At 47.6% G+C, this 24319-nt stretch overlaps 1 protein-coding gene across 1 annotated transcript in view; it reads right to left on the reverse strand.

The window, feature by feature from the left end:
* Positions 1-817: 817 nt before the first annotated feature.
* The window catches only part of RBP1 (retinol binding protein 1), a 33805-nt gene continuing 10303 nt past the window's right edge, over positions 818-24319 (reverse strand). The window contains exons 3-4 of the mRNA XM_075570161.1: positions 5011-5112; positions 818-1078 (exon numbers count right to left, since the gene is read on the reverse strand). Coding sequence (XP_075426276.1) covers positions 1022-1078; positions 5011-5112 — 159 coding nt within the window. The 3' untranslated portion in view covers positions 818-1021. The remainder of the gene's footprint in view (positions 1079-5010; positions 5113-24319) is intronic.

The following is a 24319-nucleotide window of genomic DNA, read 5'->3' on the forward strand; positions in this document are numbered from 1 at the left end:
TGAGTATAAGATACTGATTTGTGTGTGTGTGTGTGGGTATGAGATACTGATCTGTGTGTGTGTGGTGTGTATAACTGTGTGTAGGTATATGATACTGATCTGTGTGTGGGCTATAAGAAACTGATCTGTGTGTGCGGGTAGAGCTGTGTTTGGGTATATGTTACTGATCTTGTCTGAGACTTGCAGCAGGATCAGTTGGACTTTACCACTGTACATATCATTAAGGTGTCAGCAGTACCTGTCACTCTGTTCATGAGGACATTGTACCTTTCACACTCCAATAAAACACACTGTGCTGTGTGTAATACTGTATAGTAATCTGTCTGGCAATGTTCTGCTGCTGATAAAGAAAGAGCAGACAGTTAGGACTTTATACCTATCAGTATAACACCCCCTTCCCCAACCTCTGATCTCATTCCAACACCCTATCACACACCAGTATAGCCCCTTTGTGTTAAAAACAATGACATTAAAAAAAAAAATATATATATATATATACACATATATACACATATATATATATATATATATATATTTATTATACTAATACACATACACATGCAAAGATGGGCCATTCAACAGACATATTGTAGCTTGCTATGTGTCTATTAATATTAGTTCAAATTGAAGCAAAAGTCATTTTGAAAATAAAATGTAAAAAACATATTCCTCTAGCAGCCAGGGGAATATTTCCTCCAGCACAGAGGGGACTCGGGATACTCAGAGATCAAAAAAGATTGTGGTGGTAGGGGATTCCATTATTATGGATTTGTAACACCTACCTATCTGCGTCAGACAGAATTCAGGACACAACGAGCCTTGTGGGACAGGTTAGTGTTTTATTAAAGTACCTAAGCAGTCACATTAAAAAAAAAAAAAACAACAAAGAAAAACACCGCAACTTGACCCTATAACATAAACATTAATACAGCAATATGAAGGAGACCGGGATTTAATGGGATTTCCTAACGTCCGGGGTGGGGGAGGGTTGGCGGCTTGTTCTGAACCAGCAGACTCCGCATCACTGACGGACCTTCTTAAAAACCTGTTTACAGACAGCATCCCCTACCCGCATCTCCTGGGGGGAGAAAGCAGAGAGGAGAGGAATCAGATACAATCACAAGTGAATTAATGTTCAAAGAGGATTAAATGTTAATCTGGACATAATCTGGTTATGGAGAGTAAAAACCCTACCCCGAGCAGAGAAGATACAATACCCATCAGTGTTAAGGTGACCATATGTACTGGTTTGACCGGGATAGTACCGGTTTTTCAGTGCTTTTCCCGGTGTACCGAAGGGGTGAGTAAAACATCTCATATGTACCGGTTTTGACATTGCCGGTCCGCAATTTTAAAACCGGAACATACAGGATGAGACGTTTTAGTCCGCTGCAGCCCAGCTTCCACCTCCACCTCCGATAGCATTGGACATGGGCCCACCAGCGGGAGCAGCACGGGACTCGAAGGCTTCCCAGACCCCCTCTCCCCCCCCCCCCTCAAAGGTAAAGTGTGTATTTTTTCTTGGGGGGGAGCTGTGTGTCTATGGGGCGGGGGCAGGGGGCGAGGTGTGTGTTTTGGGGGAGGTGTGTGTTTTGGGGGAGCTGTGTGTGTCTTGGGCAGGGCTGACGACAAGGGGGGAGAGACAAACAGTCTTATCTGAAAAGAGATTGGGAAAAGAGCGAAAGAACCCTGCAAACTGCAAGAACATTTTAAAAATGTTAAAAAAAAAAAAAAAAAACTAACACAGTTGATATTTTTAAGTAGGGTCAATTGCCCACATTTAGGGTGACCAGATGTCCCGGTTTAACCAGGACAGTCCCGTTTTTTGGTCTTTGTCCTGGGTCCCAACTTTTCTTTTAAATGTCACGGTTTGTGGCCGTTAGCGCAAGCGCGATGAGCACTTGCTGGCCGCTAGTGCGCAATGGGGTGCTTTCTGTTCGTGCAAGCGCAAAATTTGTCCCTGGAAAAATATGATCACCCTACCAACAATTAATGTATTAATAAACATGTCAGTTTAGTCAGAGGAAGGGTCAGGCTTTATAAGGAAGCAGTGTTTTGGTTGAGGTGACAGAAGACCCCATATGCTTTACACTCTTCTGCCCCTCTTTACATCTCAGCCCTAATTTCTCGCTATGCACCAACCCGATTATTGCGTTCTGCTCAAGGATGTCTTCTCTCTACCCCCTTTGTATCTAAAGCCCTCTCCCGCATTAAACCTTTTTCGCTGACTGCCCCACACCTCTGGAATGCCCTTCCCCTCAATACCCGACTAGCACCCTCTCTATCCACCTTTAAGTCCCACCTTAAGACACACTTGCTTAAAGAAGCATATGCATAGCACTGTGGATAATACTAGACACATGATACATAAAGCTTGGCCAACTGCAGACGCACTTACTAGAAAGCCCTCCTACTGTCTCTGTACGTTCTCCCTACCTACCAATTAGACTGTAAGCTCCTCGAAGCAGGGACTCCTCTTCCTTAATGTTACTTTTATGTCTGAAGCACTTATTCCCATGACCTGTTATTTATATTATCTGTTATTTATTTGATTACCCCGTGTATTAATACTGTGAAGTGCTATGTACATTAATGGCGCTATATAAATAAAGACATACAATACAATACAATACAATATGCATTATTTCCCCCACTTCTGTTATTCTTTTTTTCCGAATTCCCTGCAAACTGCAGAATTTCAAATATCACAGAAAGGACACAAAACACGGGAGGGGTTAGGGAGCCTGGGAGAGGAGAAGTGTCCTTTACTGGCAGGGCACAAAGAATAAAGTCTGTGTTTGGCAAAGTGTTTGAAGCAAAGATACAGGAAACGCTGGGAACGCTCATTGCTGGGAAGACGAGTGACATGATGCAGGGTTACCATGAAAAGCCCTAATGATGAACGTTTTAACCCTTACAATGCATTCCAGTTTCTATACTAGACCAGGAGCGGCTTTTACAGGGTCAGCGTTGCATAGTGAGAGGCTGCGCTATAAAACGATGCTGAATAGGACATATACCCCTGTAGCCCCGGTCTTATTTTGCCTCCAGAGACCCCCTCTGTAGCGTGCCGAGCGATCGCGGGTGCCGCCGGAGGCAGCGACGGACCCGCCGATACAACGCAAAGGTGGGGGCTGGAGCAGGGAGTGCTCCGAGTCCCCGGAGTCTCTGCGGCGTACCCGGCTAGCGGGGGCCGCCATGACAGGTTGCGCGAGCGTGCGCATTGGTCGCGCAGGCGCAGTAAAGGTAGCGCATGCGGTCCCAATGCTAAAGAGGTCCTGAGTGGACTACAATTCCCAGCAGCCTCTAGGGATTGCCCTTTCAACCACATCACGTGCAGCCAGCCAGCAAATAGGGTTTTGCAGCTTCTCCTGTGGAGGAAGGCTACAATGTTGCGGGGACCACATTTGGCAGTTGGAGCTGGGAGCAGGAAGGGGAAGGAAGGGTGTAAGGAGTAAGTGGCTCCTGCACCAGGTAAGGTTCCCCAGATCCCAGGCAGGCCCCAATCCCCACCAGGGTAGTGGGTAGGTACTGAGGGACGGCCCCTAGGTTAGGGACCCTGCCTGTGTGAGTGTGCAGTCTTGTCAGTGTCACGGCTGGTAGTGCTGTGAGCGCTGACAAGTAGGCACAGTGTGTGTGTGCAGTGTAGCTGCAGGTACCAGGTTGAGTGCACTGGGTTGCTGCAGGTTCAGTGTGAATGCAGTGCGTTTGCTGCAGAGGTTAGGTTGAGTTAGTCAGAGGGGATCCGGGAGGTGAAGGAAGAGGTAGTGTGGGTGCAGGGGGTCAGTGACCCATCTGCATAGGACAGGCTACCCTGTAGACCACTAGGAGTGTTCCCTGAAGACACCAAAAGTTGCTGTGCTGCAGGGACGGCCTATAGTAGTAGCGAGCATCACCCCTTACTGTGTAGACAGCTAGGGACAAAGGGACAAGCGTGCGGAGCAGGTCTGCTGGCGAGTCGTCTGGGACCAGACGGCTGGACATTGAGATCCAGGAGACAGACCGCTGATTCATCTGACCCTTTGCGAAGAGGTACCGGTCACCGCCGTGACCGGCAGGTACTATAACAACAAGTGCATCAACACCGGTCAACAGGCGCTGATCCCGCCCTAAGCTAAACTCTTTAGGAACACTGAGCGAGTGGTTAAAGAACTGAGCCTATACCATCACATTAATATATATATGGACACGGTGTGTGGGGCACGCGGTGAGGGGACGGAGGCGTTGCTCCTGATGAGAGTGGCCGAGCCACTAAGGTTACACGTTAAGGTTATACCGTTAGAGTATAAGTGTACATGTTGTGTTATTGCTACCGTGCATTATTTATAGTAAAACCAGTTACAATCATAAGGTGTTGTATGTTTCGTGCCCAGGGGAATCTCACATCACGGGGATCCTGGGTGAGTGGAGGCGCTACGCTAAGTAAGTGGATAAGTGTTACCTCAGGCTCCCAGCTAGCGGAGGCTCAGATCTCCTGGAGCCGCAGGTGTTGTACAGTGACCAGTAGTTCCTTTGGGAGGGTTCAGAAAAAGGGCTACACCCCCAAAATAATAATTTAGCCTTCTGGTAATTACAGATTTTACCCCTAGTGCCCCCGAGTGATTAGGGAAATCCACAATGTAGGGATGGACCCTTCTGTTACTTTTAATGTCTTAAAGCACTTGTTCCCATTATGTAATATTATTATGTCACTGCTGTGAAGTGCTATGCACATGGATGGCGCTATATACAGTACATACATACATACAGTGGGAAGTGAATCCCTGCATGTCAGGTTGATGGGGCCCCAGTGAAAGGGTTAAGTTCCACATTCTTTAGCAAGGAGTAGAACCTGATATACTCTGCACCACTATACTGTACAACTCCCGCAGGTTGTGAAACACGACAGCCTCGGTTAACCCATTCAGTCCTAAAAGGGCTAGCAACAAATTCACTGTCTGTTTGACCGCGCCTCCAGTGCCCAAGGCGTTAAGAAATTTGGTGACAACATAACGGGGTGTAGAGTCGTACCAGGTGCAACTCATCTCCCTCCACCCACTGCGTCCAGCCACGGCCCTCCTTCTCCCCCTTCTGTACGCACACGAGTTTGCCATCTTCCCAGCTGACCGTGGTCTGCAGAGTAAAGAACAGGTACTTATTACACAGCATCTCTGTTGCATAAAAATGAACATGTACAGTATTATAAATTAGAACCGTGTGATTCTATATGCACTATAGATATCCAAAAAGTCACTAGCGACTGTTGACCCAACTCCCATTTTTCCCCCTAAACAGTATCCTTGTTCTAACAGTATTTCAAGGTGCAATCCATGGTAACTAGCAATCTTCCCCCCCCCCCCCCAAAAAAAAATGTTTACACGTAAAAAACAAATCAAATGATAAAGAATGGTATAAACATATATATTTTTTTAAATGCCAAACACATAAGGAATATGCAACATAATATTAATTGTATAAAAGTTGAACTGTTAACCCTTTGACACTGAAAGGTTTAATTTAGATTATTAATATGCCTAGAACTAATGTGATCAGACTTTAAGCAAACATTTGACTGTTTAGGTTTCTTTTGAACGTAATAATTTTCTATTCATCGGGGCCTCCAAAAGGAGGGGGGTGGGGGGGGGGGGCGGTTTGTTACGCTTGTCAATGAAGTGTTTATTAGGGGCGGGAGATTTTTCTGGGGGGGGGGAGGGGGCACGGGCGGTTGCAGAGGTCTCCCGCTCTTCCTCCAGGCACTTAAATTTAATGCCGGGGGATCGCGTGAGGCCTCTGCAACTAACTTACCGGGATTCAAGTGACATTTGACGCCGCCGAGCAAGGTGAGGGGGGCGCGAGAGCAAGGGGAGCGCAGCAGATAAAATTGCGCTCCCCTGCTCTAGCCCATCCTGCCCTGTTAGAGCCAATTAAAATAAGGAGGGGGAGGGGGCTTTGCCTGCACAAACGCCTGTTCAGCACATAGTGATATCACACAGGAGGGAGCAACCAGAGGAAAACAAACGCTTCCAAGTCTCCGCATCAGCTAATATTTCATAATAAGATTTTATCTTGCATTAAATGGGGAATGGATGGAAGGGAAGGAAGCATAATTATGTCCCTCTATAAAACATTTGTAAGACCACACCTTGAATATGGGAGTACAGTTTTGGGCACCACTTCATAAAAAAATACATTATGGAACTAGAAAAGGTGCAAAACTACTAAATTAATAAAGGAGATAGATAACCTGATTTATGAGGAGAGGCTAGCTAATTTAGATTTGTTTCCATTAGAAAAGAGGCGTCTAAGAGGGGATATAATAACTATATACAAATATATTCGGGGAGAGTACAAGGAGCTTTCAAAAGAACTATTCATCCGAAGGTCAGTACAAAGGACACGGGGTCATCCCTTAAGGTTGGAGGAAAGGAGATTTCACCAGCAACTAAGGTTCCTTACCGTAAGGGCAGTTAGAATGTGGAATTCATTACCAATGGAGACTGTGATGGCAGATACAATAGATTTGTTCAAAAAAAGATTGGACTTTTTTTTACAAAAGGAAAGGTATACAGGGATATACCAAATAAGTAAACATGGGAAGGATGTTGATCAGGAAGTAATCTGATTGCCATTATTTGGAGTCAGGAAGGAATTTATTTTTCCCCTTATGAGATACCTTTAGATGATATTTCACTGGGGTTTTTTGTTTGCCTTCCTCTGGATCAATATACTGTAAGTATAGATATAGGATAAAGTATCTGTTGTCTAAATTTAGCATAGGTTGAACTTCTTTCAACCTCATCTACTAAGTAACAATGTAACCATGTCATGTGTCAGATTTTATTAAACCTCCTGGAGTTAACCCCTTAAACATGTGACCACTTTATTACTGCACCTGTAATATTTATATTCTGAGGGGGGGGGGGGGGGGTGCAGTGGTATTATTATAATTAATATGATCTTTTATTTGTATGGCGCCAGCATATTCCGCATCGCAGTACAATGTGGGAGGGAGAATAATAATATTGTCTGACAAAAGCGCACATATAAATGTTAAGACAGCAGCGTCCCTTCCCCAAGGAGCTCACGCGGTGCGAGCAGGTTTCAGCTCCCTCGGATTTTATGGAGTTCACCAATACGTTTTTATCTGAACCACGCCATTTTTTTTCACCCTTTCACCTTCTATGCTGCTTTTTTCATTTCCACAAAGAATCTCTGAGACATACGGTAACACCCGAGTTGCCCTAAAGGAGTCTCCCGAAGAAGAGAGGCGCCCCAATATGCCTTCACTGCCCCTGTCCACCAAGCCAGCGTAGAAGGGGTTAACAGCATGAGGATAAGAGACACTCCAGCCCCTTCCCCCTGCTTGTCTGATTGAGGTACTGTGTGTTGCCATGATGCTTTCTTAATTTCCATTTAAAACCAGAGACAGAACATGAAACACAGACAGAGCTCAGTGCACATCCAATGACAACTATACACGGTACAGTGCCTAAATAAATATATATATATATATATATATATATATATATATATATATATATGCAAATATAGCTGTATGCTCATCTGCATGTCTTAGGCAGGTCTGCAACCCCGCCTTTCCCCATTATCACCCAGCATACAGCACTTCCACTGCAGCAAGGGATTCTGGGAAATGACATGCAAATGAGCACACAGTGTCACTTTTTGCCTCAATAACCATTTTTAACATGGTTCCCTATAGGCTTAAGCTTGCTGCATGGTCACAGCTTTGAGCACAGCCAGGGTTAAGGTGCATACCCAGAAAACCACCCACAGACAGCTGTTTCGACCTTGATGGGTCTCATCAGTGTGGGGTTGATTTTACTGGGAATGCATATATATATATATATATCTTTTGAATAAAATGGTCTTTTAGTTTAACTCTTTGGCCAGTTTTAAGCTCACCCCTCCCATTTTTAAATGGTTAAAAGCTCAGTCCATTCAATTTCCCACTCTCAGGGGAACTTGCTTACAGGTTGATTGCGACAACTCTAATACAGAGTGCTTTTCCTGGTAATGTACAGGTTAATATGAGCTTCAATCAGACTTAGAACTATGCAACTAATTTTGACAGATTTATTATAAATCATTCTTCCTGGTAATGTACAGGTTATTAAGAATTTATATTAGTGTTAGGTACCCTTGAGATGTGGTCTGCCGTGCAGTGGCTCAGGGGCTTACAACACTTTGGCCAAAGAGTTAAACTAAAAGACTATTTTATTCAAAAGAGATATATATATATATATATATATATATATATATATATTATATAGATATAGATATATATATATAGGCACTGTACCGTGTATAGGTGTCATTGGATGTGCACTGAGCTCTGTCTGTGTTTCATGTTCTGTCTCTGTTGTTAAATATATATTGCCATGCTCAGTAGCACTCCTCTGTGACACTTATACACATATATATGTTGTGGGTATTTTGGGTGTTCAATATGAGCTTGTAGGTGTCCTGTATGTTTTACATTTCTTAATTTCCACAAAGAATCTCGGACAGGGCTGCCGCCTGCCGACAGGGGGGGGGGGGGGGAGGAGAGCTGGACAGGTGACACGGGCCCGTGGCGGCAGGGGGCCGGGCTGGCCGGCGCTGCAAGGTGGACCCAACCACACACACACAACAACAACAACAACAACAACAACAACAACGCAGGGCAAGGTATATCTATAACATGCAGAGCAATATAATATATATTGAACATACAGATAAATATATACCTATACTACACATTGCAATTCCCTCTGGCAGGAGAGGGGTTAACACCGCCGCCAGTTTGAAGAGGAAGTTGCACAATGTGGATTTGCTGACGGATACAAAGTCTGCTCTGACCTCCTCCGAGTTTGGCAAATGTACTGTTTATACTCCATTTACTCTGTAACCTCAGCTGCTTCAGCTGGAAGGACTGACACTGCTAATCTCCCGTGCCCGAGTATTACCCGGGGTTCAATCTACACACACTCCTCCTGAAACAGAGGGAGCGATGCTCAGGACCAATGTGTAGAAAATCACAATAGTGATGCGCAAGAAATTATTTAAATATTTAATGTATTTGTCGAAACCACAAACGTGCTGGGAGACCCCACAATAAAAAGTGGAAATAATGGTCATGTTTTGCAACAAGACAATAAATCCAAATTTCACCCGAAAATCTGTTCTGTTCTAGGACGCATCCCTGGAAGAGAATTCACCTTCTGAACAAAAATGTCTTCCTGTTTATAGAAAGAGGCAACAATTTGAGAAGTACTTCATGTAATTGTCCAAATTATATAAATTAAAGCAGCAATCCCCCCTACATTTTCTATGGGAACTGGGGGGTGGGGATCTTCTGGTTACCGAGATACTTGACGGTGAAGCTACCGGCTTTATATCTCCCTCCCGGGGAAACAAAATGGCCACTACATATCGGGCCAATAGAAATCCGCAACATCATCATTTGATGCTGTCGTTTGGACGGTCATTTAAATCCCTTTTAAAAAGTAGGAGGTTTAGGTATGTATCTTGGGGACTGGAGTGTTAGTTGGGGGCAATTTCTGCTTTTATCAATTTAAGAAATGTATTTTTAATCAGTGCCTCTGAATGGGGAGGGAGTTACCCAGCATCTACAACATCTAGCCCACCCTGTTCCTGTTGGAGCCAATAAAAGGTGAGGAGAGAGGTCTTTTCCTGCACAAACTTGTTCAACACACAAACAGAAGCAGCGAGAGAAAAGGAAACCCCTCCCTAGTCTGTGCATAACCAGTTTACCCAATAACTGTAATGACTGCTTTAGAAATACTGTGAATACGGTGTCAGTCAATAAACAACAGAAGGTGATATTCGCTCAATCTCAGTAGGTTTAATAAGTAGGTGCAGTAGGTGAAGATAAAGACTAGGAAAACATGGGAGCCATAGAGTAATCTCCACAATTGTGGAGAAAGGCCCCAATGGGAAGCACTCAGTCACCTATTAGTGCATATCCAAATTCAGCGAGTGTGGATCAGTCTCATGGGATGGAGCTCAGATATAGGACACAAAAAGGACTGAATGGCCATGGATATTGCCAGGGTCAGGGCCGCAGACAGATTTCCCTGGGCCCAGAACTAGAGTTACGTCCGCCCCCCCCCCGCGCCCCTGCCCCCCTCATATAACACCTCACGAGCCCCTCTATTTCCCACCCTCTTCCCATGTATTTCTCTCCCCTCTGTCTCACTCCCTCTTCCTCACTCACCCCTCTCGCATGTATATCTCTCCCCTGCGTCTCACTCTTAGGTCGTGCTCAGGGTGCCGGCATCGAGACGTGCCCGCACACGTGAGGGACTCTTCCCTGGTAGTCTATGGAAGGTAGCGTGGCAGTGGCGGACTGCCAGTTAATCGATTGGTTAAATGAAGAATAAGTTCACAGGCAGCTTGATAAAATTAAAGTAAATAAAGGCACCTGGCCCCGATGCATATATCCAAGAATTCTTAAGGAGTTAAGCTCAGTAATATCCAAACCATTACATTTAATATTCAAGGACTATTTCCACAGGCTCAGTACCACAAGATTGGCGTCAAGCAGACTTGGTACATACGGTGGCGAGAAAAAGTTTGTGAACCTCTTAGGATTTTGCAAACAGAAAAATGGGTCCCTGCTCAGCTCTATATAATTTGCGTACTAGAGGGGTGCTATCAGGGACACATTGAATTGGGCACGAAAGACGAAAGGAATCCCTATAGGATGCACTCAACCTCCACTGAGAGTAAAATAAATCAACTTTAATTGGTATCAAAAAGAAAACATATTGGTAAAACCTCTTAAGCGTAGAAAAATGGCAGTAAAGCTGATGTAGTTTAGGGGAGAACAGCATGAAACGCTGTTATGCCAATGACATCAGTAAATGTCTGTGTGTGTGTGTATACAGATCATAAGCACAACACTTGATAGAACAAGATAGCACCACGTGTTGTATACATTCTTGTTCATATAACAGGGAGATCTGGCTGTCTAGTTAAGTGAGCTTGTGTATTGAAGGCAGGTGTAAACCTCCAAGGGTCCACATCAGAATAGAAAAAAAAAATGAAATAGACATAGTGCTGGGGTGAATGTGCTATAAGCATAAATAATCATGCTGATTATAATTCCTAAATGAAGTGGAGTGTGATAAATTGCTATTGCAACAGACTGGATCCCATGATGATCTGAGGCTTGTGGCTACCATCGGGGGTACCACGTCATAGTGCGCTGTCCGGAATAGCTGTGCGTGATACAACAACGATAGGTATAAAAGTGAAACAAACCACTCATATGGAGTTAAATAATGCTACCAAGACCTCCTAAAATTAATAGTGTGAAGATGTAACTCACACAAAATAGTGATTTGTTCTTTCTGTAACTAGTGGTCACCTCTGCGGGTCCACATCTGTTAGCTTACTGAACTCTCCCAATACTGAAGTGAGAAAACACTGCGTGTATAGTAACAAGACTGAGATCTGCGTCTCAGTCGCGCTCAGTGACGTATCTGTTGCAACATCAGTACCCGGTGCGTTTCGTTCAATTAGAACTACGGGGGAAGGCGGGTCCCCGTGATCTCCGCGTATTTATGCATTTTGGTTGTTATAGCAACCTGACGGCCGCTTTATTACGTTACGTAGGTAGGATATCTAATCCCTACTATGTTCTGTAATAGTTGTGCAGCAGAGCAACTGTACGGGGACAACCCTTTAAAAATAAGGGAATAACCCTTCTGTATGTTTAAAAAGTCTATTAAATAAGTGAGATTTCTATTGCGATCTTTGATATATCGCTATAATGTGTAGTCTATTGACTTATTGATTAACCCTATGTATGCTGGTACCTATACTGAGTGTTTGTCACTGTTCTTACAAACGATTCTGTACTATACTGATTTGTCACAGTATATTAAGTTAGATATTGAAGAGATTGCTTGATGGCAATTCATCTCTGTAGGTAATGTAAAACTCAGACTGTGTCCGAGGGCGTAGTTCATATAGAGGATTCAAATATTTATTCTGAACTTAGCTGTTAGACACAGTAATCTCATAGTAATAATATACCATCTTATGCCCTTATGTTTATGTAGCCATGTGTAAAAATGGTGTACATCTCTTTCTCATGCTGGCAGTAAGCCTGGTAAGTATGCAGGGTTGCCAGCAACAATCATGGAGGTTTGCCCTCACACCCTGGTGAGGTGTCATATGTAACAAAGGAAGTGACAACATGCATTGTGTCCACTGTTAGTGACAGAGAGGTGAGTCTGTTTCTGGAGTCTATATAACACATAGCACTGCCTAAAGTTAGTCTGTCTGTTCAGTTAAGTCTAGTCTAGTACAAGGAGTGTCTGCAGCAGTTCAAAGCTGCCAGAGTCAAGTGCAAGCTAACTACACACTGTGACCAGGGACCTGGCACAGATGGTGATCTCCCTTAGGGGAGAGGTGGACCAACTCTATTAAGAGCGGAGGAACCTTCTGAAGGGGGGCACCTCAACAAGATGAGCGGCTAAGCCCGACCGCTATGAGGGGCAGTCTGTCCCTGAAGATGTCATTAAAGATGCCCTGGTTCCAAAAATCCCTTCTGTGTGAGAGTGAAGTTATTCCAAAGAAGGATGCACCTGAGAGGAGTTCCCCATCAGATACTTCCCCTGCCGCCGCAGAGATCCTGATGGGGTGGAGGCGCTGTAACCGTATGTGAGTAGGACTCTAAGCACACTACCTCAGACGCCTGTCATGGTGATATTCCCCATACCAACCAAGCGGGAAACTCAGGAATTCTGTTGCCCGCAGGTGCACCACACATCACACAGACATGTAATGGGGCCAGTAGATCACAGGGGCCAATGTGAGATTGGGTGGGGGCCCGCAAAACCGTTACATTTTTGGAGGCGCTGCTGAGATGCTGTATCAACAGGACAGGCTTTTGCTGGACACACTAGGAAACAGGGAGAGTGTATGCTGCCAGTCAGTGCTGTGTATGGGGACGGAGCCTAGGGGTAATCAGAGTATGGTAATATACTTGTCTAGGACGACCTAGGATCCTGAGAGGAGTAAGTGGATCTGGAGACAGGGCTACAGCTGTCCTAGTCACCATGAGGCGGCTAGTTGTAGGATGCCTGAAGGGATAGCCTGGATAACTCGGGTCAGGAATTCTGGAGAGGATCTGCACTAGAGGTAGTCAACAGGGGTTGACGCGCTAGTACTGCATGGGAGAAGCCAGAGTACTCTAGTCAGTAACCAGGACACTTACCGCAGAGCACACACTGGAGGAAGGTGGACACAGCATACACTGAGTGAGCCTAGCCTGAGGTAGTGCAACAGGAGTCAGACGTATATTAGATACATGTAGGTGGTGCACTGGCATTCTTTATTGCATCGAAATGGCAGCTGCCCCGCAGAGAGGAGCACCATGTGTGATAATAGAAATTTCAAAGTAAAGATGGCGACCGCAAGAGGTGAAGTTCCGCGCGGTGCGGAGAATCAAAGATGGCGGCCAGTGCCAGACGGAGAGAGCGCACGTGGTGTGTATACCACTGAGGAGCGAGTTGCAGAAGGGACTTTTGCAAGTATGTTATGGAGCGGCGCCAAGGCTGTGGCCGCGCCGTTTTGTCCTGCCTAGGATCCCGGGGTGCTACTCTGGAGGACAGTGTTGAGGACATTGTGGTTATGTGCGGTGTAGATGGAGAGCCTAATTGCCAGACGGTGATCCCAAGACAAAAATCTACCTCAGTTGCTATAGTGAATGGCCGTGTAAACCAAGATGGCGGTTCCCGCTTCCCTCGTGGGCCGAGTGCAGAGAATTCTGCAAATGCAAAGATTGCAAGAAGTTGGCCGGGATTGGCGCCAAGTAAAGAACCCCACCCTGCTAGGGGTAGTGGCGCGAAAGCTGTGGCCGCGCCCTCCTGGACTGTAACAGGCTCAGAGCCAGTGCTGGGTCACCCAGTGAATCTATGGGACCCTCCCCTAATATCCACCAGGGGGAGGGGTCTCTACCCTTGTCAAATGAGAATGGAGCTAGCTGAGGGAGGAGTTAAAGGAACGACCCCTGCCCTTCAGTTGCGAGGAGCTGGTGAACAGGCAAGACCACTGTGCAAAGTGTCCCCTGTAACCAGTACTACCAGTGAGAAAGAAATGGACATTTCAGCCCAACCCTACTCGTTGCCAGGAGGCTTCCTGGTGATAAAGGCCAGTGATACTGAGACCATACGATGCCTGTGCATGCAGTGCCGATTGCCGGGTGGAGAAGCCAGTACCCCGGCGAGGTGTCCCCAATGTGGCATCTACTATCTGTGGGCCGTACAGCCCTTTGTGCCAGGGCAGACCGTGGAGGAAGGCGGAGACAGCCAAGCTGACGGTTGACACCTCTCAACAAGTCAAAACAGAGCAACCTGATCCCAGAGAATGGGGATCACTATTGATGATAGCTACGGAGCAGAAGGACACTGGGGCCTGCAACCGCAGCGAGAACCTGGAGCCTCGCTGGCGGTCCCCTGCGGGAGTGCCACTACCTGAGTCGGAGTCTGCATCTTGGGACGAAGGACAGGCCAGCGCGACGTCCGTGGTGATGCACCTACCGGCGGACCACTACAGCGGTGCTGTAAAAGAACCACGCCTTACCTGCGAAGCAGCGGAGCTGAGTCTCGAGATCACCTGTACGGAGACAACCGGAGCGGACGAGTCCCACGGCCGTGGTGACTTCCAGCGCCGCAGGCGGAGAAGACACCATCCCGGCTGTAATCGAATGTGAGTCGGACTCTAAGCACACTACCTCAGACGCCTGTCATGGTGATATTCCCCATACCAACCAAGCGGGAGACTCAGGAATTCTGTTGCCAGCAGGTGCACCACACATCACACAGACATGTAATGGGGCCAGTAGATCACAGGGGCCAATGTGAGATTGTGTGGGGGCCCGTGAAACCGTTACATTTAGTTTCCCCAAAACTTAACTGAATATTAGAACCAATATACACAGATAAACGTAGCGCATGATTTGTAGTGAGCTGTATTGCTATTTTGCTGCTCAAGTTTTAACAAGTGTCCATAGAATGTATTCTGTCATTTCATTCTATTATTGATTTTTCTGTGGTGCAACAATTGTTGCAACTTCTGTATAGGGATCAGACTAGGTCAATAGGACATAGCTAATGTTGAGCAACATTATTGTAAATTGCTCTTTTAGATTCCATATAATGAGACATATTTGTCTGAAGTGTTTTCCTTTTTCTTTCAGGTCAAATATACAGCATAATTATCCTCAGTGTATGGGTAAGTACTCTGTAGTTTATCTAACAAAAGCCATATCCTCTTATATACAGGGTAGATCAGGTACATTAGGGCCTATTAGGTCGACAGTGATTCACGTGATGTTTTGTGCTTCCACACGTATTCATCCATATTTTTATTTTCAGTATTTAAGGTCACACTCCTCAGTTGTTTGGTGGCACGATACATACAGATTTTCAGCCATAAGGTTTCGGAATCTAATGCAAGTTGTTGATTTTCTTAGGTATACACAGCCTAAGACATGGGGGGTGGGCACAGGCTCTTCCCCAAAGCATTTAAATTAAATGCCAGGGGATCGCGTGAGGCCTCTGCAACACTCAATTTACCGGGATTCAGCCGGCTGTGTGATGCGTCGCCATTGGCAACGCGGCGTCAAATTACGCTGCGGGCCTAGGTGACATGATGTCACATGTGTCAAATGACACCATGGGTCATGTGATGTCACATGGCCCCGCAGCATCATTTGACGCGGATACAAGGTGGGGGGGGGGGGGGGGGGGAGAGCGCGAGAGCCGGGGCATGGAAGACAGACCAAAATGTTCAACCTTTATTTCGTCTGTCCAGAGAACATTGTTCCAGAAGTCTCGTGGATCATCTATGTGCTTTTTGTCAAATTCAGATGGGCAGCAATGTTCTTTTTAGAGAGCAGTGATTTCCTACTGCCTGTCCTTCCATGATCACCATTCTCGTTCAGTCTTTTTCTGATAGTTGAGTCATGAACATTCACATTATCCAAGGTAAGAGTTGCCTGCAGATCCTTGGATGTTACTTTTGGGTTCTTTGTGACTTCCTGGATGATTTGTGTTATGGAACAAGAGCCACATTTCTGACTCACCCCCCTCTCTCCTTTGCAGTTTCTGCCTGTCAGAGTTTATTCCCAGCTGCATGGAGTCTGCAGACACATACTGTGCCTGCGTGGCTTGCAACAATGTTGCACTCCTTGCCTGCGAGCATGACATCAGTGAGCTGCTACAGCAGTCTCTGAGATCCTCACCAGAATGGGCTAGTCTGCCCCCCCTCCTGTTTGTTCAGACATGGTCTGCCCCTAGACTTTTCCTTTGCCCACACCGCACCTCACTTCCTTTTCAACCCTGGAGACAGTGAGTAAAGAACCTTTCTCTGTTTATAACCCTTGGTGAGGCCATCTCTTTTTACCGGTTTCTAACTAATAATCACCACTACACACCATCCACAAGTATCTGTACCCTACTACCTTTTCCCAATAAAGTGGAGGAAATATTACAGGACTTGGAGTGATTTAAAAGGGAACTGTGTTAATGCTATCGGGAGCCATTCATACCAACGTGCCCTGGCTTCAGAATAGTAAAAAGAGGACCGTGTGCCTTGGGAAATACACACAGAGGAGCTGCTACCCACAGCCTTTATGCTAAAGATACAAGCGAGCAGCTTACGTAGCAAATAAATAAACAGCAGTCTCTCACCACATTGCACAAGCACGTTGCTACACAGAGCCACAAGCCTCTACACAGCAAACTACCACAGCTTTATGCAAAGACAGTGAGCAGCCTTACTTTGCTAATACTACACAAAGGAATCACACAGCAGCTACTACTCAAAGACTTTATGCTATACAGAATAGTCTCTGCACCCCAGGACAAGCAGCAGCTTCACTCTGCCAGACAGGGCAGCAAGCTTTATACAGCAAACTGCACACAGCCTTGCAACTAACAGTGCTTCTCTCACAATACCTAATTGCCTTTTTCTCTGTCTGAGTCCACCCGCTGCTCAGCCCCACAGTGAGGAGCCAACGGACATCTGTAAGCACAGCTACCCCAACGCTGCACGCTGCAGGACACCGCTCGGCATCATCTGAGACAGACGCCCATCGCTGACAAGGTAAAAGACCGCACGCCACACGCACTGGCAAAGGCCTACACACACCTACAGCATGGCAGAACTCAGAGCCTCACCAGACATCACGCAGGAAAGCGATCTCTCAGACACAGAGACCGCTGCGCATCTGCAACAGGCGCAGGCAGGCGCAAGGCCTAAACGGACAGTCACACTGACACAAAAGGCCCGCGAAAAATATGAGAATGACATTGAAGCACACCGCGAAAGGTTAGAGAAGGCCTGGGAGGACACTGGTCGTGAAATATGTAACGTTGCAAGCACTAGTGATCAGGAGAAACAAATTAGGCAAGCTATAGCCCAATTGAGGTCAAGTCACAAACGTTACCAAATGCTGTCACAAACATATCTCGCCTACCTAAAAAGAATTAACACAGAGGAAAGCCTCAGCGAACGCGACCAGCAGGAGGCAACTGACCTGGAGCGTGACGGCTTCGTGCAGACCACTATTACTGAGGCCGAAGACCAGAGAAAAGACCTTTTGCTGGAAACTGCATCGCAGCGCTCAAGCACATCCAGACACTCATCAAGGTCAGCAAGATCAGTGCAATCTCACGCGTCTAGCGCAAGCGCGAGTGCTACCAAGGCGCGAGCGACAGCAGAGGCCGCACGTGCCAGGGCCGAATATGGTCGGAGAGAGGCAGCCGTAAGGGCAGAAAAGGCGCGCATAGAAGAGGAGGAGCAGGCCGCCTCCGCTGCCAATGCCGCCGCCGCTGCTACTGCCGCCGCCGCCAATGCCGCCGCCGCCGCCGCTGCTACTACCACCGCCGCTGCCAATGCGCGTAGAAAGGCCGAATTAGACGCGGATCTAGAGGCTCTAAGCAAAGAAGAGGACGCCGCTGCCGCCATAGCCCAAGCCGAAGTCCTAGAAGCAGCTGCGAGACAGGACGGCGGGGAGCTACCGTACAGACGGATAGCCTCAGAGGATCCAGCCCAACGCACTGAAGACTACGTAAGGAGCCTCTTCAGTGTAAACACCAGCGCACCATCTCAACACGGAGGGAGTGACACCACAGACACCGAAGACTCGCTAGGTCCACGAGGAGAAGACGCTGCTCCGTCAATGGCACACGCTGCCTGGGATAGCCACAGCCGCAACAGTGATCCACACGCCAGAGCGCACACGGATGCACCACAACAGGCTCGTAATCCAGGTACACCCACGCGGGAGAAAACAGCCCCTCACACTGGCCAGCAGCCATCACGCGTCCACGCCAAGGAAGAGGCGACCGCACAGACCGTCCCAGCAACTACCTCAGAACGGGGCAAACGCGCCGACGTCTCAGGTCTGACAGACATAGCCAAGTACATGATCCGGCGCGACTTGGTGCACGCAGGACTCATCAGCTTCGACGACCGCCCTGAGAACTACCGGACGTGGAAGTTCACGTTCAAAGACGCAATCGACAGCTTGGACTTCTCAGCAAGGGAAGAGCTCAACCTGTTAGTTAAGTTCTTGGGGAACGTATCCAGGGAGCAAGCGCAGAGACTTCGGACGGCAAACGCACATCAACCCCAAGTAGGTCTGGACCTAGTGTGGGAAAGGCTAGAAGAGACCTATGGCAGCCCTGAAGCAGTCGAGGATTCACTCTTCAAAAGAATCGAGAGCTTCCCCAAGATCACGAGTAAAGACTACTCGAAGTTACGAGATCTTGGAGACCTGCTGCAAGAACTGGAGTTCGCAAGGAAAGACCATTCCTTAATAGGTCTCAACGCCCTAGATTCAGCTCGTGGAGTGAGACCCATCCTGGAGAAGCTACCCTTCAACCTCCAAGAAAGGTGGCTTTCACAAGGTTCCAAATACAAAAGGGAGAAGCAGGTTGTCTTCCCCCCATTCTCATTCTTCGTGAGCTTCATCTGCGAAGCGACAAAGACAAGAAACGACCCCAGCTTCGTCTTAGGGGCGCAAACCACATCCAGCGCCAGCCACCCGAAGAACGAAAGGTCAACAGCAAGGTGCAAGGACTCCAGAACACCCATCTCGGTCCACAGGACGGACGTGCCCCCTACGACCCACGCGAGTCCCAGCCAGACGGCCGACAGGGACAAAAAACCAAGGGACCTTAACAAAGAATGCCCTATCCACAAAAAGCCGCATCCACTTAACAAGTGCTTCGGATTCAGGATGAAACCCATAGAGGAGCGAAAGAACCTACTCAGGGAATGGGGAGCCTGTTTCAAATGTTGTGCTTCCACAACTCATTTATTCAAGGACTGCAAAGAAGCTATGAAATGCACAGAGTGCGATAGCGACAGGCACATAGCCGCTCTACACCCGGAAGCTATGAAGCCCAAAGCAAGCAAAGCCCCTAACCCTCCGACAAAGCAGGGCGGGGAGGAAGAAGTGGGAGACACACCCCCCCCGACGTCAGTAGCATCCAAATGCACAGAAGTATGCGGAGAAGGAGACGACGGTAGATCTTGCTCTAAAATATGTCTGGTAGCAGTGCACCCAGAGGGACAACCCCAAAGAGCCAAACGGATGTATGCAATCATCGACGACCAGAGCAACCGATCGCTGGTCAGGTCAGAATTCTTCGATATGTTCGGCATACAAGACAGTACTTCTCCTTACACTCTCAGAACGTGCGCAGGGCGAATGGAGACTACAGGGAGAAGAGTGAATGGCTACACCATATGCTCAATAGACGGCAAAGTGAGCATGCCCCTTCCCACACTCATCGAGTGCAATCACATGGCGGAAGATAGGACTGAGATCCCCACGCCAGACGTGGCGCGACACCATCCCCATCTAAAAACCATTGCCGATCATATCCCACCACTAGACGAAGATGCCCAGATCCTGCTGCTACTTGGCAGAGACATCATGAGAGCACACAAGATCCGCGAACAGCGAAATGGGGACCACAACGGCCCAAGCGCCCAAAGGCTCGATCTAGGATGGGTGGTAGTTGGAGAAGTATGCATAGACAGGATACGAGGACCCGACAACGTAGGCGCCCTACAGACGAACTTGTTGGAGAACGGTCGTATATCCCACTTCAAACCTTGTCCGAACCACTTTCAGGTCCACGAGAAGCTCGAGACCAAAAGGAACTACGGAGATGCGCCTGTGGCAAGAAAATACCCCAATGACCTAGGGAGTACAGTGTTCCAGACAACAAAGGACGACGACAAACAGGCGCCATCAATGGAAGACAAAGAATTCTTGAGGTTAATGGATAAGGAGCTCTTCAAGGACGAATTGGGCAGTTGGGTGGCCCCACTACCTTTCCGCTCGCCAAGAAGACGCCTCCCAAACAACAGAGACCATGCCATGTCTAGGCTCGCTTCGCTCCGCCGCAACCTACAAAGGAAAACGGAGACCAAGGAACACTTTGTGGCCTTCATGCAAAAAATCTTCCACAGTGGCCATGCAGAGTTGGCGCCCCCACTGAAAGAAGGCAAAGAATGCTGGTACCTCCCGTCATTTGGCGTCTACCACCCCCAGAAACCTGGCCAAATCCGAGTGGTATTCGACTCCAGCGCTCAGCATCAGGGAGTCTCCCTAAACGATGTTCTCCTCACCGGGCCGGATCTGACGAACAGTCTTCTGGGAGTGCTGATCCGCTTCCGCAAGGAACCTATCGCCGTAACCGCAGACATTCAACAGATGTTCCACTGCTTCCTTGTGCGAGAAGACAACCGTAACTACCTAAGATTCCTGTGGTACCAAGATGACGACATAGAAAAAGAAATCACGGAGTACCGCATGAAAGTACATGTCTTCGGGAACAGCCCATCACCTGCAGTGGCAGCCTACGGCCTCAGAAGAACGGCCCAAGACGGAGAAGCAGAGTTCGGAAAAGACGCCAGGAGCTTCGTCGAAAGAGACTTCTATGTGGACGACGGATTAAAATCAGTTCCCACCGAAGAAGAAGCCGTAGATCTACTCAAGAGGACACAAAAGATGTTAGCGAAGGCCAACCTAAGGTTGCACAAAATAGCTTCCAACAGTGCCACAGTGATGAAGGCGTTCCACGCAGATGATCAAGCAAACAATCTAAAGAATTTGGATCTGGGGACCGATACGCCTCCCATACAGCGGAGCCTGGGGATAAGCTGGAATCTTAAAACAGACACCTTTACGTTCCAGGTAGCCATCGAAGAAAAACCCTTCACACGTCGCGGAGTCCTGTCCACCGTTAACAGTCTCTACGACCCGCTAGGATTCGTGGCTCCTGTCACTATACAAGGGAAGTCCCTCCTCAGAGAAATGTCCTTCGAAAAACAGGAATGGGACACCCCACTACCTCCAGAAAAACGGAAAGAGTGGGAAACGTGGAAACACTCCTTGAAGGCCCTCGAGCAACTTCAAATCCCACGCCCCTATTCACCTATATCTCTCACCGCCGCACACAGCAAAGAGCTTTGCGTGTTCTCAGATGCCTCCACCAAAGCTATAGCAGCGGTGGCCTACCTAAAAACCACGGACGTGGATGGAAGTTGCCACATCAGGTTCATCCTTGGCAAAGCTAAGCTGGCGCCACAACCTGACCATACTATACCCAGACTCGAGCTGTGTGGTGCAGTGTTAGCAGTAGAACTGGAGGAGCTTATCGAGAATGAGATGGACAGCAAACCAGATGCCGTCAAACTCTACACAGATAGCAAGGTGGTACTGGGATACATCTACAATAAGAAAAGGAGATTCTACGTATACGTAGCTAACCGTGTAGAAAGAATCAGGAAGTCAACCCAACCAGAACAATGGCACCACGTGCCCACAGAGCAAAATCCCGCAGATCACGCCACCAGATCAGTACCCGCATCTCAACTGCAGAATACGTCGTGGCTCACAGGACCAATGTTTCTTGCGCAGCCTGCGGAAACGCTACCAACCCCAGTTGACGATTTTGAACTCGTGGATCCCGAAAAGGATACGGAGATAAGGCCCCTACAAGTATCCGTGGTACTCACCAATGTATCGCACAAAAACGCATTCGGATCACATCGATTCCAACGCTTCTCAAAGTCGACGGCCCTTCTGCGAACAGTAGCCCGTCTCGGGCATATAGCCTCCTCCTTCCGCCAGACACCAGATGGTAAAACTACCGGCTGCCACGGCTGGCACATCTGCAAAGAGCTGCGCACCGTAGAGGAAATTACAAAGGCTAAGGAAACTGTTCTCAGTCATGTTCAAAGAGAAACATATGCGGAAGAGATCAAATGCATTCGCGGAAAGAAGAGTGTTAACGAAAACAGTCCACTTTGGAAGTTGAATCCCTTCATCGACAAAGACGGCCTCATGAGAGTAGGAGGCCGCCTCAATAAGTCCCAACTGAGCAGGGAGGAAAGCAACCCTCTTATCATCCCTGGCCGGCATCACATCGCCACTTTGTTGGTGCGCCACTACCACGAACAAGTCATGCATCAGGGACGACACTTCACCGAAGGCGCCATTAGGGCGGCGGGCATTTGGGTCGTTGGCATGAAAAGGTGCGTGGCCAGTAATCTCCACAAATGTGTTAGGTGCCGAATGCTGAGAGGCAAAAGCCAAGACCAAAGGATGGCGGATCTACCTGTCGACAGACTTAACACAGAACCCCCCTTTACCTATGTAGGACTCGATGTATTTGGGCCCTGGATGGTCATCTCACGTAGAACTAGAGGCGGGCTAGCAAACAGCAAACGATGGGCGGTACTCTTCACCTGCATGAGTACACGAGCTATACACATCGAGGTTATAGAATCTATGGATGCTTCAAGCTTCATAAATGCCCTCAGAAGGTTCTTTGCAGTCAGAGGACCAGTTAAACAAATACGCTCCGATTGTGGTACCAATTTCGTTGGAGCATGCAAGGAATTACAAATAAACACTAAGGACAATAGAGACAATAGTATCCAAAGATACCTGCGCGACCAAGAGTGCACGTGGACATTCAACCCTCCTCACTCCTCTCACATGGGCGGAGCATGGGAGCGCATGATCGGAGTGGTTAGGCGTATCTTGGATTCTATAATGCTAAAAACCGACCTGACTCGACTCACTCACGAAGTGCTAACCACATTCATGGCCGAAATATCAGCAATAGTCAATGCTAGGCCCTTAATCCCAGTGTCAACAGATCCAGAATCGCCAAGCGTTTTGACACCAGCAATGCTGCTGACCCAGAAAGTAGGGAACGTCCCCACCCCAGTCGAAGGCTTCCACTCTAAGGATATGCACAAACGACAGTGGAGACAGGTGCAGTACTTGGCCAACACATTTTGGGATCGCTGGAGACGTGAGTATCTGGTGACACTCCAAGAACGCCACAAATGGCAAACAGTGAAACCAGATATCCAAGTGGGGGATGTGGTCTTGTTGAAAGATAAACAGGTGGCAAGAAATGAATGGCCCATGGGACTTATAATCAGAACTATCCCAAGCGAAGACGAAAAGGTTCGCAAAGTGGAAGTACGAGTGGCCCAGAATGGGATCGTTAAAACTTTCTTAAGACCCATTACAGAGACTATCCTTCTAATGCCCAAATCGGACTGTGATGGGGAAAAACTGGTTACCAGTGCCGTGGACTTTTAAGAGACATTGTGGTGCGTCAAGCTAACCAAGAGCTGCGCAACCACCTGGATTCCCTTACTGGAAAGCCTGGCCAAAGGACTTTGATGCCAGTGGTACCAGCCGGTATCACATTGCTATGGAAATATGGACCTTTGCAGTATATTGTTATGTTGTATGTATTGCACATATGTTCCACATAGCTTGCCATATAGTGGTATCTACAGATACCAGACGGGGAGTGTTATGGAACAAGAGCCACATTTCTGACTCACCCCCCTCTCTCCTTTGCAGTTTCTGCCTGTCAGAGTTTATTCCCAGCTGCATGGAGTCTGCAGACACATACTGTGCCTGCGTGGCTTGCAACAATGTTGCACTCCTTGCCTGCGAGCATGACATCAGTGAGCTGCTACAGCAGTCTCTGAGATCCTCACCAGAATGGGCTAGTCTGCCCCCCCTCCTGTTTGTTCAGACATGGTCTGCCCCTAGACTTTTCCTTTGCCCACACCGCACCTCACTTCCTTTTCAACCCTGGAGACAGTGAGTAAAGAACCTTTCTCTGTTTATAACCCTTGGTGAGGCCATCTCTTTTTTACCGGTTTCTAACTAATAATCACCACTACACACCATCCACAAGTATCTGTACCCTACTACCTTTTCCCAATAAAGTGGAGGAAATATTAC

Source organism: Ascaphus truei, chromosome 14 (genome assembly GCF_040206685.1).
Source record: "Ascaphus truei isolate aAscTru1 chromosome 14, aAscTru1.hap1, whole genome shotgun sequence".
Taxonomy (NCBI): domain Eukaryota; kingdom Metazoa; phylum Chordata; class Amphibia; order Anura; family Ascaphidae; genus Ascaphus; species Ascaphus truei.